General features: G+C 45.9%; 1 protein-coding gene across 12 annotated transcripts in view; it reads left to right on the top strand.

Annotated features, from left to right (window-relative positions):
- Positions 1–9,637: 9,637 nt before the first annotated feature.
- LUC7L3 (LUC7 like 3 pre-mRNA splicing factor) overlaps positions 9,638–18,495 on the top strand; it is a 32,241-nt gene continuing 23,383 nt past the window's right edge. For all 12 annotated transcript variants that reach the window (XM_035301214.3, XM_017972660.4, XM_017972659.4 and 9 more), the window contains exon 1: positions 9,638–9,866. In XM_035301214.3, the coding sequence (XP_035157105.1) occupies positions 9,768–9,866 (99 nt within the window). In that variant the 5' untranslated portion in view covers positions 9,638–9,767. The remainder of the gene's footprint in view (positions 9,867–18,495) is intronic.

Raw genomic sequence — 18,495 nt, 5'->3', positions numbered from 1 at the left:
CATATGACCTAACCTGGCATGACATGTATGTAATTCTATCCTCCACCCTCACCCCAGATGAGTGGGACCGAATCCTTACAGCAGCCCGGGCACAAGCTGATCAGGTACATCTAACCAACAACCAAATGCCGGTTGGGACAGTGGCAGTCCCCAAGGCCGACCCCAATTGGAACTATCAAACAGGTCAAGATGGCTGCCACCGCAGAGACCAAATGCTACAATGCCTCCTAACAGGCATGCAGAGCATGGCTCAAAAAGTGGTTAATTATGATAAGCTGAGGGAAATAACTCAGGGCCCTACTGAAAACCCCACGGCCTTCCTAGACCGATTAACTAATGCTATGATTCTCCATATTTGGCTGGATCCAGCCTCCCTAGCAGGGGCTACAGTCTTAGCCACTCACTTCATTTCCCAATCAGCAGCCGACATTAGAAAAAAACTTTAAAAGGCCGAGGAGGGCCCCCAAACTCCCATACAAGACCTGGTAAATGTGGCATTTAAAGTTTTTAATGGCTGAGAGGAAAAGGCTGAGGCCACCCACCAGGCCCGTCTACAGCAGAAGGTAAACCTCCAAACCCAAGCTCTTGTAGCAGCCCTGAGGCTGGCAGCCCACTGAGCATGTGGTGGAGGGGGGTCCATCAAAACCCTCCCAAAATTCTTCAAGGGTCCTGCCTGGGCTCTGCTTCAAATGTGGCCAAGAGGGACACTGGGCACAACAGTGCCCCTGTCCCCATCCACCTCCCGGACCCTGCCTGAGCTGCAAACAGGCTGGACACTGGAAGGTTGACTGCCCATCCCGGACTACAGGCTCACCCCCCACACCTCTGTGTGGAGGGCAGGCTGGTCTGCAGGAGGTGGTCCTGTCACTGGAACTTCTTGGCTTGCTGGACGAATGACAAGGCTCAGACTCGAGGACCCCATCACCCTCGCTGAGCCCAGGGTAATGCTACAGGTAGTGGGTAAGTCCATCTCATTTTTAGTGGACAAGGGGGTTCCCCATTCTGTATTGCCTTCCTACTCAGGACCTAGTATTCCTTCCCAGGTCTCAGTCATGGGAATTGATGGCAAGCCTTTCCATCCCAATCAAACGTATCTTCTTGCTTGTACCCTTGAGGGACACCCCTTTTCACATCCATTCCTAATCATACCCTCGTGTCCTGTTCCCCTTTTAGGGCGGGACATTCTCCAAACTGTAGGGGTCACTCTCCAATTTACTGGTCCCTTATCCCCAGCCTCACCTTCTACCTGCCTCTTACTACCACTCCTAACTCATACTGCACCCTGCCCTAACTCCTCACTTAAACCTCCTATCTCCCCTAACGTAGTTAATCCTCTAGTGTGGGATACCTCCAAGCCCGTAATAGCCAAACACCATACCCCAATAAAAATACTTCTCAAAAATTTTACCCAGTTTCCCTCGTGTCCTCAGTTTCCCATCTCAAAAACCCACCACCAGGGCCTAAAGTCTATCATCATCCGACTCCTAGCCCAGGGACTCTTTATCCCTACCAACTCCCCCTGTAACACTCCCATCTTACCAGTCCAAAAGCCATCTAGGGACTACTGCCTGGTCCAGGACCTACGCCTCATCAGTGAGGCAGTATCACCCCTTCACCCGGTAGTTCTCAACCCATACACCCTATGGTCAAACATTCCCTCCACCACCTCTCATTTTACCGTCCTAGGTCTCAAAGATGCCTTCTTTACCATTCCCCTTCACCCTGCGTCCTACTTTCTCTTTGCCTTCACTTGGACTGATTCAGCCACCAACCTGTCATAACACCTTACCTGGACGGTCTTGCCTCAGGGATTCAGAGACGGCCCCCACATTTTTGGACAAGCCTTAGCAACTGACCTTGGTTCCTGCCCCCTCCAACCCAGTCTCCTTCTCCAGTACGGGATGACCTGTTACTTTGTAGCCCCCCCGCCCCTTCTCAGCAGCACATTGCCCCTCTCCTTAACTTTCTCGGATCTCAGGGATATCGGGTATCTCCTTCCAAAGCACAGTTATCAGTCACCTCGGTGGTCTACTTGGGCATTCGCCTCACCCCCAAGACTAAAAGCCTAACAACTGATCGCCAGAGGCACTTCTTTCACCACAGCCCCTGGAGACTGCTGACCAGATTCTCTCCTTTTTAAGATTTGTAGGATTCTTCCGCCACTGAATACCTAACTTTGCCTCTCTAGCTAAACCTCTAGATGTGGTGGCTAAGGACACACGCACGGGACCCCTCTCCCATCCTGGGGTTGTAAAACAGGCTTTTAAAACCCTACACACTTCTCTGTCCACAGCACCCCCACTTAAACTGCTGGACCTCAACCATCCCTGCCACTTGTTCACTGACGAGAAAGAGGGTATTGCCATTGGGGTCTTAACCCAACGCCTGGGTCCTGTGTATCGTCCTGTAGCCTATTTATCAAAACAACTTGACCCCATAGTCAGGGGATGGCAGCCTTGCCTGCAGGCCCTGGGAGCATCAACAGAACTTACCAAGGAATCCCTAAAACTTACCCTGGGCCGGCCCATCTCAGTGTTCTCTCCTCACTGGCTGGCCGACCTCCTCTCCCACAAATCTCTCACTCACCTGGGGCCCTCTTGCCTACAGGAGTTTCACCTACTCTTTATTGAAAATCCTTCAGTTAGCCTTTATCCCACTTCTCCACTCAACCCGGCTACTTTACTCCCCCTTCCATCCCTTTCTCCCTCCCCAGCCCATTCCTGCCCTGAACTAATAGATGCATTGGCCAAACCTTGGGAGGGCTTGTCTGACCTTCCCCTACCTAACCCAGACCTTACCTTCTATGTGGATGGAAGTTCGGTAATGACAGCCGAAGGGCGACAAAAGGCAGCCTATGCAGTAGTCATAGATTCAGCCGCCCTGACTAACCAATTCAAACCCTCAGATAGCACTTCCCAACCTTTCTCCTGGCTAACTCTAGTACAGCAGGGAGCTAACATGTTAAATTTAACCAAAGCCATAAATTTCACCAACTGCTTTTTATGTGCCTCTCTCAACATCCCCTCCTTAGCTGCAGTTCCCCTTCGGTCTGGGTTCAATCTGTCACATTCACCTACGGGGTCTGGCACCACCTTAATGGGTATCCCCTTGTTCAAAGTACACTCTCACAATCTCTCTCTCTGCTATGGGACGGCCAGCAGCTCCAGCCCCAGCTGCACCATCACAGTAAAAGTAAAATCCTCCCTTTACGTGCCTCCAGGAGGATACTTCTGGTGTAACAGAATCTTAACCAAAGTTATTAATGCCTCCTTCCCCTTCCCTTGTGTGCCTGTCACCTTGGTCCCACAGTTAGAAGTATACAGACAGGCCGAACTCCTATCCCTCCTGCCAGCTTCCCCATATCACCGAAATAGACGAGCAGTCTTCCTCCCAATGGTTGTTGGCTTCTCTCTAGCATCCTCTCTAGCGGCAGCGGGTCTAGGAAGCAGCACCCTAGGCTACAGTGTCACTTCAGCCACTCAACTAGAGGACAAGCTCCATGTGGCTATTGAAGTGTCAGCCGCCTCCCTGGCCTCCCTCCAGCAACAAATCATGTTGCTGGCCCAGGTAACTCTCCAGAACCGGCGGGCCCTTGACCTGCTAATGGCAGACAAAGGAGGTACCTGTCTGTTTCTTCAGGAACAGTGCTGCTACTATATCAATGAAACAGGCCTTGTAGAAGAGAATGTCAATGCTCTCTGTCGCCTCCAACAAGACCTCCGAAAAAAACAAAATGCACCAGTTTCGCCTCTCAACTGGTGGCAATCCCCCCTGCTTACCTGGCTGACCCCAATTATCACCCCCATCATTGTCATTTGCCTTCTGTTAATGTTAGCCCCTTTTTTCCTCAGGTTTTTACAGGCCCTCATGAGAGAAATTTCCAGGGTGGCCTTAAACCAGATGCTGCTTCACCCCTATGTCCGACTCCCAACCGAGGCACCAGCCAAATGACCCTTCTCCCTCACTCCGCCCCTATTCAGCAGGAAGTAGCCAGAAAGAAGTGGTGTCCTATATCATCAAAAGGGTTGGAATGTGGCCGGGTGCGGTGGCTCAAGCCTGTAATCCCAGCACTTTGGGAGGCCGAGGCAGGTGGATCACGAGGTCAAGAGATCGAGACTGTCCAGGTCAACACGGTGAACCCCTGTCTCTACAAAAAATACAAAAAATTAGCTGGGCATGGTGGCGCGTGCCTGTAATCCCAGCTACTCAGGAGCCTGAGGCAGGAGAATTGCCTGAACCCAGGAGGCGGAGGTTGTGGTGAGCCGAGATCGCACCATTGTACTCCAGCCTGGGTAACAAGAGTGAAAAAACTCTGTCTCAAAAAAAAAAAAAAAGGGTTGGAATGTAAGTCCAGTTGCCTCACCAGGAGCTCGGACACACCCACCCATCTCTGCACCTGATACCTACGTCACATCTCTGCACCCAGAACCTACCTCAGGAGCACATGCTCTCCCGGAAGGATCCAGTTAATGTAACCCAAGCTGGATCTTGCATTAGGGAAATCCCGCCCAACAATCTACCTACCAATAGCAGCTTGCCCTGTCTACGTCCCATTCCCCCATAACCAATCAGAGCACCCTGCTCCTCCTCGCTTGCTATAGCTATAAAAACCCTACACCTCAGGAAGTCAGCGTGACTTCTCTGGCCCCCCTTTCCCGGACCATAGAACCTCGCCCGGGAGCTGAATAAATTGGAATTTAATTATTCTTATACTGGCCTCAGTTTCCTTGTTTTAAACTCGGCAATAACCCTTACAGCAGTAGTGCCATCTTGGCTCATTGCAGCTGCTGCCTCCCAGGGCTCCAGCAATCTTCCTGCCTCAGCCTCCTGAATAGCTGGGACTACAGGCACGTGCAACCACACCCGGCCAATTTTTGTATTTTTAATAGAGATAGGGTTTCACCACATTGCCTCAGCTGTTCTCAAACTTCTGAGCTCAAGCAATCTACCAGCCTCAGCCTCCCAAAGTTCTGGAATTACAGGTGTGAGCCACTGCATCTGGCTGGTTGGAGGCTTTTGAGCAGGGATGAGACACATTTAGAAAGGTGACAGAGGCAGCAAGATAGATGGAGGATGGGGCCAAGCGACCCACACTGGAGTCTGGGAGGCTGGAAGCAGTCAGAAGACCTATAGTAACTGCAGCTTCCTTTCTATATTAGCTTGCTGGGGCTATCATAACACTAATACCACGACTAGATACTTAAACAAAAGAGATTTTTATTTTCTGGAGGCTATGAGTTCATGATCTGGGTGTTGACAGGTTTGGTTTCTCTGGAGGCTTCTGTCTTTGGCTTGTATATGGCCATGTCCTCACGTGGCCTTTCCTCTGTGCAAGGGCATCCCTGCTGTGTTTTTGTGTGTCCAAATTTCATCATATAAGGACACCAGTCTGCCGGGTGCAGTGGCTCATGCCTATAATCCCAGCACTTTGGGAGGCCAAGGTGGGCAGATGACGAGGTCAAGAGATCGAGACCATCCTGGTCAACAAGGTGAAACCCTGTCTCTACTAAAAATTCAAAAATTAGCTGGGCATGGTGGTGCGTGCCTGTAGTCCCAGCTATTCGGGAGGCTGAGGCAGGAGAATTGCTTGAACCCAGGAGGTGGAGGTTGCAGGGAGCCAAGATCGTGCCATTGCACTCCAGTCTGGGTAACAACAGTGAAATTCTGTCTCAAAGAAAAAAATATATAAGGACACCAGTCTGATAGGATTATGGGCCAACCTAACAGCCTTGTTTTAACTCAGTCACTATCTTCAAAGTCACAATCTCCCAATACAGGCACTTTCTGAGGTTCCGGGAATTAGGCCTCAACATGTGAGTTTAGAGGTGTCAGGAACACACTTCAGCCCATGACATTTTTTTTTTTTTTTTTTTTTTTGAGATGGAGTCTCGCTCTGTCGTCCAGGCTGGAGTACAGTGGCACAATCTTGGCTCACTGGTTCAATCGATTCTCCTGCGTCAGCATCCCAAGTAGCTGGGAATACAGGCACGTGCCACTATGCCTGGGTAATATTTTTGTGTTTATAGTAGAGACGGGGTTTCACCATGTTAGAGAGGATGGCCTCAATCTCCTGACTTCATGATCTACCCGTGCTGGGATTACAGGTGTGAGCCACCGTGCCTACCCTACTTTTTTTTTTTTTTTGAGACAGAGTTTTGCTCCATCACCCAGGCTGGTGTGCAATGGCACAATCTTGGCTCACTGCAGCCTCTGCCTCCCGGGTTCAAATGATTCTCCTGCCTCAGCCTCCCAAGTAACTGGGACTACAAGTATCTGCCAACCATGCCCAGCCAATTTTTGTATTTTTAGTAGAGACAGGGTTTCATCATATTGGTCAGGCTGGTCTCGAACTCCTGACCTTGTGATCCGCCCACCTTGGCCTCCCAAAGTGTTGGGATTACAGGCGTGAGCCACTGAGCCAGGCAACATTTTCTATTAGTAACAGGTATGGAATGGGGTCTGGAAACTGGTAAGATTAAGTCATTTTCCATTCCATCATTAGGAAATAGCCAACTCCATCAAAATTATCTGTAAACTGGGCTTTTCAATCTTTTAATAAAGACTGCTTTTTTACCTCTGAATCCTGAGACACAGCAGAGAATCGGATACAGATCACACTGGGGCTCACTGAATTAATGGAGGATGCATGGAGGAATTCATTATCTGCCATGGTAATGCACACTGAACTGTGGCTTGTCCTCAGACTCTAGGAAAAAGAGTCATAGAGTAAGACTTGCCGGATGTATGACAGGGTCAGGAGCTCTCACCTCTGTGATTCAAAGGCATTTAATATTTTCTTTTTGAGATAGGGTGTCACTCCATTGCTCAGGCTGGAGTGCAGTGGTGCAACCATGCCTCACTGCAGCCTGGACTTCCTGGCTCAAGTGATCCTCCCACCTCAGCCTCCCGAGTAGCTGGGGGTCCAGGCATGTGCCACCACACCTGACTGATTTTTTGTATTTTTTGCTGGGCGTGGTAGCTCACGCCTGCAATCCCAGCACTTTGGGAGGCCGAGGCAGGCAAATCATGAAGTCAGAAGATTGAGACCATCCTGGCTAACACGATTATCTCCCTTGCCAATGCACAACGTTTCACTCTGTTGCCCAGGCTGGTCTCAAAGTCCTGGGCTCAAGCGATCCGCCTGCCTTGGCCTCCCAAAGAGCTGGGATTACAGGTGTGAGCCACCATGGCTGGCCCAACTATTTGCATTTCAAGACCAATATGTAGTTGTGACATTTTTGTCTCCTATAGATCAGGAGCTCCTGGAGAACCAGGTTTTATACATCTGTCTTTGTATTCCCAGGCAGTAACCCAGGTCCTGGCAAAGAGCATGTGTACCATTTTTGTTTGTGGAATGAATGAGATAATTAGATTAAGAACCCCTGCTGGGCAGGAGCTGTAACTTTGCAATCAGGTTGTATGTTTGTTTGTGGTTCATGATGTGTGCAGTCCAGTTTGTGGTTCATGTTTTATTGTTTGTTTGTTTTGATTGCAGTAACAGTGGAGAACCTGCAACAAATGCTTCATTGGGAAAACTGTAACCAACAGCTGAGAACTGCCTCATCTCACTGCTAAATCCGTAAACTGATTTTCTTCTTTCTTGTTTCAGTGGAGATCCTTTCTTCTACCAAAGACCAATGATTTCAAGTATGCCCTGGAGCCTAACCCTCACCTTTTTAAGATTTTAAATCATTAACTATCCCCCTCTTTTATTTTCCACCTCTCTACTGGAATATCCATCCCCAACATTAAACATACTCTAATTTCCTATGTTTGTTTGTTTGTTTTACTTTTTGCGGAGAATGGGGTCTTGCTATGTTGCCCAGGCAGGTCTCAAGCTCCTGGGCTCAAGCTATCTTCCTGCCTTTGCCTCCCCAAAGTACTGGGATTATGGTGTGAGCCACTATATCCAGCTTCTCATTTCCTATCTTGAAAAAGGCTCTATATCCATGACCTGGTGCAGTGGCTCATGCCTGTAATCCCAGCACATTGGGAGGTTGAGGTGGGTGGATTACTTGAACTCAGGAGTTTAAGACCAGCCTGGGCAACATGTCAAAACCCCATCTCTACCAAAAATACAAAAACTTAGCCGGGTGTGGTGGTGTGCGCCTGTAGTCCCAGCTACTGGGGAGGTTGAGGTGAAAGGATCACCTGAGCCCAGGAGGTCAAGGCTGCAGTGAGCCGAGATGGTACCATTGCATTCCAACCTGGGAGACAGAGCAAGAGGCAGTCCAAAAAAAAAAAAAAAAAAAAAATAGGGTTCGTCTTGTTGTTATCAATGTGTAGTGCCTTACATTGTATCAACTCATTTAATCTTCACAATAGCAACATGGCTGGGGGCCCAGGAGGACTATTGTAAACCCCATTTTACAGCAAAAGAAACAAAGGCACAGAGTGGCAGAGCTGGGATTAGGAACTCAGGCAATCTGGTTTTAGAGACCATACCCTTAACTGTGCAAGAGCATTATTCCAATGCATGTTGATATATTTGTGACTTTATTTCTTCAGCTGTTATCTCCCTCACCAATGCACAGGTCTGTGGGAGTATAGACTGTTTGAAAGGTTCTGAATTTAGCTTCAAGCACAGTGCCTGGCACATATCATTTGTTTAATAAATGGATCTATCCAGCTATATCTACGTTTCTTTTTCTCTCTCTCTCCCCCACCCCTCTAATTTTTTGGAGACGGAGTGTCACTCTTACACCCACGCTGGAGTGCAGTGGCATGATCTCGGCTCATTGCAACCTCTGCCTCCTGGGTTCAAGCGATTCTCCTGCCTCAGCCTCCCGAGTAGCTGGGATTACAGGCAAGCACCATCACACCCGGCTAATTTTTGTATTTTTAGTAGAGACGGGGTTTCACCACGTTGGCCAGACTGGTCTCGAGCAAGAGTTCCAGAGGAGTTCGGGAGACTTCAGCTGATCTGCCTGCGTTGGTTTCCCAAAGTGCTGGGATGGCAGGCGTGAGCCACCAAGCCCGGCTTGGATCGACATATTTTTAAAAAATTCCCCACTGGGAGGGATTCAATGTAGGACTGAATCCCCATATTTTAGAAACAGCCTTGTTCCTTCTTGCCTCGATTTCCCATCCTGTTAATCAAAAGACTCAGGGTGGGAGGATAAAGTCAGGTACAAGAGGCAGCGAGCGCAGGGACTAGGAAAATGGTGTTGGAAGCCGGAATCTTCAGTTTCCCCGGCTGCATGAGGCACCATGTGCACCACGTGGACTAAAGAAGACCGGGCGTGGTGGCTCACGCCTGTAATCCAAGCACTTTGGAGGCCAAGGCAGGCGGATCACCTGAGGTCGGGAGTTCACGACCAGCCTGACCAATATGGTGAAACCCCGTGTTTAAAAAAAAAGAAGACACTGTTGTCTCCATTTTGAAGCGGTGTCCAGCCTTGAAGACATAGGCTCCAATTTCCCACTGTGAAGAAGCACGGGAAAACCGGGCGTGTAGGAGGCGCGCGACTGGCCGTAACCCGGCCGCGCGGCCTCTAGGTAAGGGCGGAGTCCGGATCTGGCCTCCGCGGGCTCCGCCCCCGGACGGAGGAAGCCGGGCCCGCCCTCGCCGCCCGGGCCTGGGCGTGTCCCGCACCCGCACGGCATGCTGGGAAGGCTTCCGCGCGGCGGCCATTTTGTCTTGTCGGCTCCTGTATAGAGGAGGCTTTTCGGCCTGAGAGCGGGCTGAGGAGATTGGCGACGCTGTCGCCAGTGCTTTAGCTGGCGGGTGCCTGGGCTGGTGGGAGCAGCCGCCCGAAGGAAGCACCATGATTTCGGCCGCGCAGTTGTTGGATGAGTTAATGGGCCGGGACCGAAACCTCGCCCCGGACGAGAAACGCAGCAACGTGCGGTGGGACCACGAGAGCGTAAGTCCCGCGGGCCTTGGGCCTGAGCCCGGTCTCTGTGGGGGAGGGGAGCGGGCGCGGGCTCTGCTCCGCCGGACCGCGGCGGGATGTGGGGCCAGGGCCGCGCCGGGGTCGAGCGTCTGACCCGGTGTCCAGGGAGCCAGGAGGGAGGATGGTCCCAGGAGGGAGGATGGTGTCCGGACCCGGGGATGGGGGTGATTCGGTTTTGTTGTTCTATCAAGAGGGTCTGGGGGAGCCCTTGGCAGAATTGAAAAGCACCTTGGTGAGGCGGCGAAACGCGGGAAAGGAAGGATAGCAGCATCTTATTAAATCTAGCGGCTCCGAGGTTTCACTTCATTATGAAATAGGGAGAAGGGCACATTCTTCTGTAGATTGGGTTTAGCGTCGTATTTAGACTGAAATTTCTGATCAGGTTTCATGGTAAAAATCGTGGGGGCATTTTATTTCAGTAATTTCAGCGTGACGCTTATACGGGGAAATAGAAATGTAAAAGTAGTAGTTACTTGTTAGGGTTTACCGTGATGATTTACAAATACTGTTCGTTAACGGTATTCTAGTAAGTAACCTATATAGGCAGTTGTCAAGGTTTTTTCTCCCACGTAGAACTCATTTGATGCTCTTAGCCCTATATTATAACCCCTGTTTCACAGGTGAGACCTAGAGGTTCACCCACAGGCTTGGCAACTGAGGAAACTAATCTTTGTAGTTCTCTTGCTTTCCAGAAGCCTGTGAAACTGGTTCTCCGCAAATACTGTAGCGTATTTCAAGTGTTTTAATCTAGTTTTGAACATGCAGTGTAATGTTTATTTTAGGTCTTACTTGGAGAATAGATACGAAACTTAATTTGACTTTGCGGTTGTAATCCAACATGCTAATTTTAAAATAATTGCAAATCATAATATGAAGGAATAGTTCGGGTAATGCATGCTTCTTTAGAAATGCATTTTCTTATTCTTTTTAAACGTAGGCTTTGGTTAAGGTAAAATTTCTTTTTTGCAGTGCAGGAAAGCAAGTTGGTCCTAGATGACTTCTTTTAGTACCTTAAAAAAGAGTAAGTTTGGGTCAAGTTGTGTTGGGGGTGCTACCTGGTTCCAAAGTAGTGTGAAACATTCTTAGACTAGAAGTCATTGTTTTTAACAGGTGGGTTTTTTAACAGGGCCCCCCACCCACCCACCATTTGTCACAATAGGAGACTAAGGAACTGCTCATCTTGACCATCTTTCTTTTGTAGACATCTTTGTTACAGCGAAGTAACTTTTTCTTTTTTATTAACTACCTAACTCTAACCTTTCAGTCTAAGCTTTGCAAAGCTAAAAAACAAACCAAAACATTGTGGCAATTCAGCTGATGGGCAAGTAGGATATTTGTGTATTTTGAGTTCAAGAGAAATATGCTTTCCATCGCGCTGCTCATCAGTTGGAGCAGCCTTGTGTCTCTGCGCCCTTGGTTTTGAACACGTTTTAAAAAAACTTTTCTTTCCCGGGGTAATTTGTTGCTACATTGCATTGTTTGTCATGGGCTTATGACTGCAATGATGAGGCTCTCCGAATAGCAATTTAGGTTTTATGTCATCTCTCAGCCATAGTCTGCTTTGCTTTCAGTTTTAGTACTTTTCCTGATTTTAACTTTCAGTGTGTTTTAATAAAGTATTTAATACCTTAATGGCAGATTGCACTTTATTTTGGATTGAAGGATTTCAAGTCAGTTACTGGCATTTCAGATTCATATCTGCAGGGAGAATGTCGGTAGTGTTGACCAAAAACAAAGCACATGGTCTCATCTAAATCAGTGGAATTATTGTGTAATGAAGCTGGGGAAGCTCTTGATATCATTTCCGGGTTATTTGCATATTATTGTGCTGTTGGTTGTTAGTGCTATAGCTGCAGGGATGGGCAAACTCAATATGCTGAAAAGGATTCACCATCACTGTAGCCTGATATTTTAACGTATTTTTGCATTCCTGTTCTATCTGGAAATTTTTCTTGGCCATACTTGCATTAGATGGAAAAAGCCATTTCAGCTGGATGGGATCCTTGTTTTTTCTTTCGAATAGAGATAAATAGGGAAGCAACCGTTTATTAAAACGACAGTTGCCATGGTATCTGTAGATACTTAACAGTCAAAATGGAAACTTTACCTTAGTATTAAAAGTAGTCCCTAGATAGCTGTATTTGACGTGTGGAATTTGTTTTAAATGCAGAATTCTGTATTTCAACTCCTTCAATTCCCCTTCCCAGAGAGTCTGATTCTGTCCGTCTTGGGGAAGGGTCCCAGTGACTGCATTTTAAAAAATGGCTCCTCCTATGTATTCTTAAGTTTGTGACCTACTGTTTCCTGACCCATCCTGATTAGTGTTGGGCTTTTAATTGTTATTAATTTGGTAGTAGATTCTAATACTCTACTTTTTCCTCCTTTTTGTGACAAGTGATATGTGAGGAAGCAGCACTTGGGAAGCTCAGTTTTAAGTAAAGGATGCATCTGCGATGCAAATTATTGGCCGTTTATTTGTAATGATGTGTATGTAACCATCACCAAGGTGTTTTACTAGAGTTAGTGCTTTTACAGCCATATCCAACTTTGTAGATTGCAACCTCTGGGTCTGAGAAAGTTTTCAGCTCAAGTCAAATCGGCTTTAATACTGTTTTATGAATTCATTGGTACACCCTCCCACCGTGTTTATTTGTATTTGCAATTGTTTGAGATTATTGTTTTGGTTTTTTGAGCTAAGCAGTTGCTTGGGTAATCCTAAACAACCACAGTGATGAGAAAGAATGTGATTGTAACTAACTGCATAGGGTGAGTACCTTTCAGTTAGGGTTTGATTTCAGTGTTTGCCAGAGAAGGCACTAGTAGCCATATTATTAGAAGATTGTAGTAAAGTTTAATCTGGCACTTGTGTTATTTTTTATGTAGCAAGACAGAAATTCTGGAGTTCAAATTAAGGTTTTTTTGTTTGTTTTTTGTTTTTGAGTGCAGTGGCACAATCTCAGCTCACTGCAAACTCTGCCTCCTGGGTTTAAGCAATTCTCCTGCCTCAGCCTCCCTAGTAGCTGGTACTGCAGGCGCACACCAGCATGCCCAGCTAATTTTTGGGTAGAGACGGGGTTTCACCATGTTGGCCAGGATGGTCTAGATTCTTGACCTTGTGATCCGCCCGCCTCAGCCTCCCAAATTAAGGTTTTTATATTCTAGATCTTAACCTGGAGATGAAATTACTTAACTGTTGACTCTGATTTTAATGCTATCTGAAATGAGATTCCATTTATCAAACTCAAGCCTACCCTCCGTTTCATGAAGGTTTAATAATTTATGAAGGAAATTGAACTAAATGTTCTTTTCTAAACTCTTTGGAGAGTTGGCAGATACTGTCATTGCCACGGAAAAGTTGTTTAGGAAAGGAGAAACAGCTAAGACTTCTCTCCACAGTTCTTACTTGTAAACTTTTTCTTTTTGCTTAAAAAAGTGTGCAGAATTTGGTAGTGAAAATTGAAAGGTGAAAAATAGTAATTACAATGCATGACATCTATTAATGTGTATTTTACTAGTTTTCATTCAGAGTCACCAAAATGTTCATAGTTACTTATTAGGTTACTATGCAGTAAGTTAGAAAAGTTAGCATTTTTTACACCATCTCCACCTCCTCCCCCCCCATAGTTACTGATTAGGTTACTATGGAGTAAGTTAGAAAAGTTAGCATTTTTTACACCATCTCCACCTCCTCCCCCCCCCATAGTTACTGATTAGGTTACTATGGAGTAAGTTAGAAAAGTTAGCATTTTTTACACCATCTCCACCTCCTCTCCACGCCCCCTCCCCTTTTTTTTTTGAGACAGAGTCTCAAAAGAATTAGCTGGGCTAGGGATGCATGCCTGTAATCCCAGCTACTCCGGAGGCTGAGGTGGGAGGATCTGTTTAACCCAGGAGGCAGAAGTTGCAGTAAGCCGAGGCGGTGCCACCACAGTCCAGCCTGGGCAACAGAGTGAGACTCTGTCTCTAAAAAAAAGCCATAACCGCAATACCATAATCACACTAAAAATTACAGTAAGGTATTTTCTAAATCTTTGGTTGCTTTAGGAAAATGTGTTTGTGTGTATATCATTATATATATAATTAGACTTGATTTTCTTACAAAGGGAGAAGGCAGCTTAAGTTTGTAACTGGCATTTTTGCTCATACAGTGCTTCATTTTATGAAATATTTTCTCTTTATTTCTTACTAGTAAGTTGGGAAAATTCTTGTATTTATCCAACAAAAATGTATTGCTCTTAGGTAGATACAGGAGGATAGTACACATGTAGCACTTGGTCCTAGAGAGGCATCAAGTACTGGTGACAGATAGGAAGGAGTAATGCCCTTGGTTTTGTTTTTTTCCAATGGAGATTATTCCAATTGAATGTAAATGCATTTTCATAACAGAGTATGATAAATACCAGCATTAGGAAAAGTAAAATTGACCCTTGAACAACATGGGTTTGAGCTGAGTGGGTCCACTCATATTTTCAGTAAATATATTGTAAAAATTTTTGGAGATTTGTAACAATTTGAATAAACTAGACAAACTATAGCCTAGAAATATTTATAAAAATTTATGTGTTTATTTGTTAGAATTCTGGGATTTTTATTCTTGTTGTTGAGATGGAATCTAGCTCTGTCACCAGGCTGGGGTGCAGTGGCATGATCTTGGCTCACTGCAACCTCTGCCTCCCAGGTTCAAGCTATTCTCCTGCCTCAGCCTCCCAGGTAGCTGGGATTACACTCAACGGGCTGCCATGTCCAGCTGACTTTTGTAGTTTAAGTAGAGATAGGGTTTCCCTGTTGGCCAGGATGGTCTTGATCTCCTGAGCTTGTGATCCACCCACCTCAGCCTCCCAGCTGGGATTACAGGCATGAGCCACCTCGCCCTGCCAGGAAAAAATATTTTTAAAATTCAAGGAAAGAGTAGTACATCATGAATGCACAAAATATATATATATACTAGTTTATCATTTTCCTAACACAACATATATACTATCCAATCATAAAATGTTAAACTTTATCAGAAGGTATGCACACCCAGACAGTACATGGTGCCACTAGCGATTGAGAGAAAGTCAAGATGGACTATTAAGTAATAACTGTGTAAAATTAACTATAGTACATACTGTAATATGGTAATAATTTTGTAGACACCTGTTGCTATTACGGTGAGCGCCAAGTGTTGCCAAGATCCACTTAAAATGCCCTATGACCTGTGATGATAATCATCTCTGCATGAGCAGTTGGTGTCTGCGTATCACCATAAAAAATGATCTCTTGGTTCTTGTGTATTTTCATCATGTTTAGTGCAATACCATGAACTTTTGTTGTTACTGTTTTGTTTTTTGTTGTTGTTGGTTTTTGAGACGGTCTTGCTCTGTCACCCAGGCTGGAGTGCAGTGGTGGCACCTTGAGCTCACTGCAACCTCTGCCTCCCAGGTTCAAGCAGTTCTCATGCCTCAGCCTCCCAAGTAGCTGGGATTACAGTACCACCATGTCTGGCTCATGTTTGTATTTTTACTAGAGATGGGTTTTTTTTTTTTTTTTTGAGACGGAGTTTCACTCTTGTTACTCAGGCTGGAGTGCAGTGGCGCGATTTCCGCTCACTGCAACCTCCACCTCCTGGGTTCAGGCAGTTCTCCTGCCTCAGCCTCCTGAGTAGCCGGGATTACAGGCACGTGCCACCATGCCCAGCTAATTTTTTGTATTTTTAGTAGAGATGAGGTTTCACCATGTTGACCAGGATGGTCTCAATCTCTTGACCTTGTGATCCACCCTCCTCGGCTTCCTAAAGTGCTGGGATTACAGGCATGAGCCCCACCGCGCCCAGCAAGATAGGGTTTTGTCATGCTGTCCAGGCTGGGCTCAAACTCCTGGCCTTAAGGGATCCACCGGTCTTGGCCTCCCAAAGTGCTGGGATTAGAGGTGTGAGCCACTGCCCCTGGCCTACGATACCATAAACTTTGAGTAATGCCCTGAGACCCATAGGAAATGCAGCTAGTGACATTGGAAGTGCTCCCAAGAAGCAGAAAAGTCATGACAATACAAGAAGTTAAATTGCTTGAAATGTACAATAGACTGAGATTTGCACTTGGGGTTGCTGGCATTTGAAACAATGCGTCTTTTGTAAAAAAGATGATGTAAACTTGGGGTATTGATAAATACTGGACCGTAAATGTGTTTTCACATTTTTTTTCTCTAGCTTATAGTTATTTTTTTCCCTACACATTCTATAATCCACATTTCTAGCTTGCTTTATTGTAAAAATATGGTATATAGCCAGGCATGGTGGCTTATGCCTATAATCACAGCACTTTGGGAGGCTGAGGCAGGTGGATCACTTGAGGTCAGCAGTTCGAGACCAGCCTGGCCAACATGGTGAAACCCTGTCTCTACTAAAAATACAAAAATTAGCCGGGCGCAGTGGCTCACGCCTATAATCCCAGCACTTTGGGAGGCCGAGGCAGGTGGATCACGAGGTCAAGAGATAGAGACCATCCTGGTCAACATGGTGAAACCCCGTCTCTACTAAAAAAAAAAAACAAAAAAAAAACAAAAAATTAGCTGGGGATGGTGGCACGTGCCTGTAATCCCAGCTACTCAGGAGGCTGAGGCGGGAGAATTGCCTGAACCCAGGAGGCGGAGGTAGCGGTGAGCCGAGATCGCGCCATTGCACTCCAGCCTGAGTAACAAGAGTGAAACTCCGTCTCAAAAAAAAGAAAAAAAAAATACAAAAATTAGCCAGATGTAGTGTCGGGTGCTTGTGATCCCAGCTACTTTGGAGGCTGAGGGAAGAGGAGAATCACTTGAACCCAGGAGGCGGAGGTTGGAGTGAGCTGCCACGCCACTATACTCCAGCCTGGGCAACAGAGGGAGACTCCATCTCAAAAACAAACAAACAAACAAACAAAAAACAGTATATAGTACAAATAATACACAAAATATGTGTTAACCAGCTGTTAATGTTATCAGTAAGGCATCCAGTCAATTGTAGGCTGTTAATAATTAAGTTTTTGGGGAGTTAGGGTCAATACCTCTTTTAGTTGTTGTAAATGAATACCTGATGCTGGATAATTTATAAAGAAATTTAGCTCACTTCCACAGGCTGTGCAATAAGCATGGTGGCTGGTACCTGTCTGAAGAGGGCAGAAGGGGAGCCAGCATGTGCAAAGATCACATGGCTGGGGTGCCAGGCTCTGTTTAACCAGTTCTCCAGTCAGCTAAGAGTGAGAATTCACTCCCACAAGAATGGTCTGTTGGGGCCAAACAAACCATATTCAAACCATAGCAGTGCTCCTAGCCCCCCGAGTTGAAAGGTCAATTGTATAGTGTACACTGGAAAGGAGTGCGTAACCCAGACTGAGATGGGTACTCAGAAAAGGCCTCTCAGACACAGTTGCCCTTAAATACAGTTACCTAAAGGATTGGTAGAAATTAGCCTGAGGGAGAGAGGAGAGAGAAGACACCAACTTGAAGGAAGAGCTGGAGAAAATCAGTGAATTTGCCCATTTGTAGATAGTATTGTAGTCCCTTTTTTTGTTGTTGGGTGGGGGAATATAGATAGATAGGCAAGAACTTGGTTTTGAATAGTTTTTATAACTCTTGTTAAAAGTTTAGGTTTTTTACATTTGGAAATAACTGAAGGCTTCTAAGCAGAAGAGAAATGTTTACTAACTGGCTGCTGTGAAAGATTGATTGAAATTTTTACTAGAAGTTTGTGTAGGCAATAAATAGTGAATCATGCCTGGAAATATATATGTAATAAAATTTAAAGGCATGGAAATGAATGTGTGGTCATGATATAGCTGAAACATTAAACTGTATGTTATCAGGGACATAATTTTTTTGTTATGAATTATTTTATTGAAAATTATCTCTTTGGGGGTTTATTCTTAACACATTGAATTGAACTCTTTTAGCTAAAAAGAAAACATTTGCTTACAGCCTGTCATGATCCGAATTAAACTGTATTAGGCAGAAGTGAGAAAAGACTACAATGTGAACGGTGGTTTTTGTTTTGTTTTTGCTCTGTTGCCCGGATGGAGTGCAGTGGTGGGATCTCAGTCACTGTAGCCTTTGCCTCCCAGGTTCAAGCGATTCTTGTGCCTCAGTCTCCCGAGTAGCTGGAATTACAGGGGTGCGCCACCATGCCTTGCTAATTTTTGTATTTTTAGTAGAGATGGTGCTTCACCATGTTGGCCAGCTGGTCTCGAACCCCTGGCCTCAAGTAATCTGCCTGCCTCGGCCTCCCATAGTGCCAGGATTGCAGGTGTGAGCCATTGCACCTGGCCTGTATTCCTTTTTTTAACGGTAAAATTTCAAGGTGTTGCTGAATTTTAAATTTGTGTGTGTGTGTGTGTGTGTGTATGACAGTTGAGGTATTCCAGTAATATGTCCTATTTCAAAATACAGTAAGTCTTAATTTAACGTTGTCACTGGGTTCTTGGAAACTGTGACTTCAGTTGAAATGTTATTTAGCAAACATTTTACCATAGGTTAGTTAATATAAACAAGAGTTAGGTTCCTGTGGCACTTTTCTGGTTACAAAACCATAACTAAATTTCTAAATAAAGATGTAAAACATTTCTGATACCAAATGTTGGGCTAAATTTGA

The sequence above is a fragment of the Callithrix jacchus genome, chromosome 5 (assembly GCF_049354715.1).
Source record: "Callithrix jacchus isolate 240 chromosome 5, calJac240_pri, whole genome shotgun sequence".
NCBI classification, from domain to species: Eukaryota; Metazoa; Chordata; class Mammalia; order Primates; family Cebidae; genus Callithrix; species Callithrix jacchus.
The sequence above is the reverse complement of the archived record's forward strand: the minus strand, read 5'-3'. Positions and strand labels throughout refer to the sequence as shown.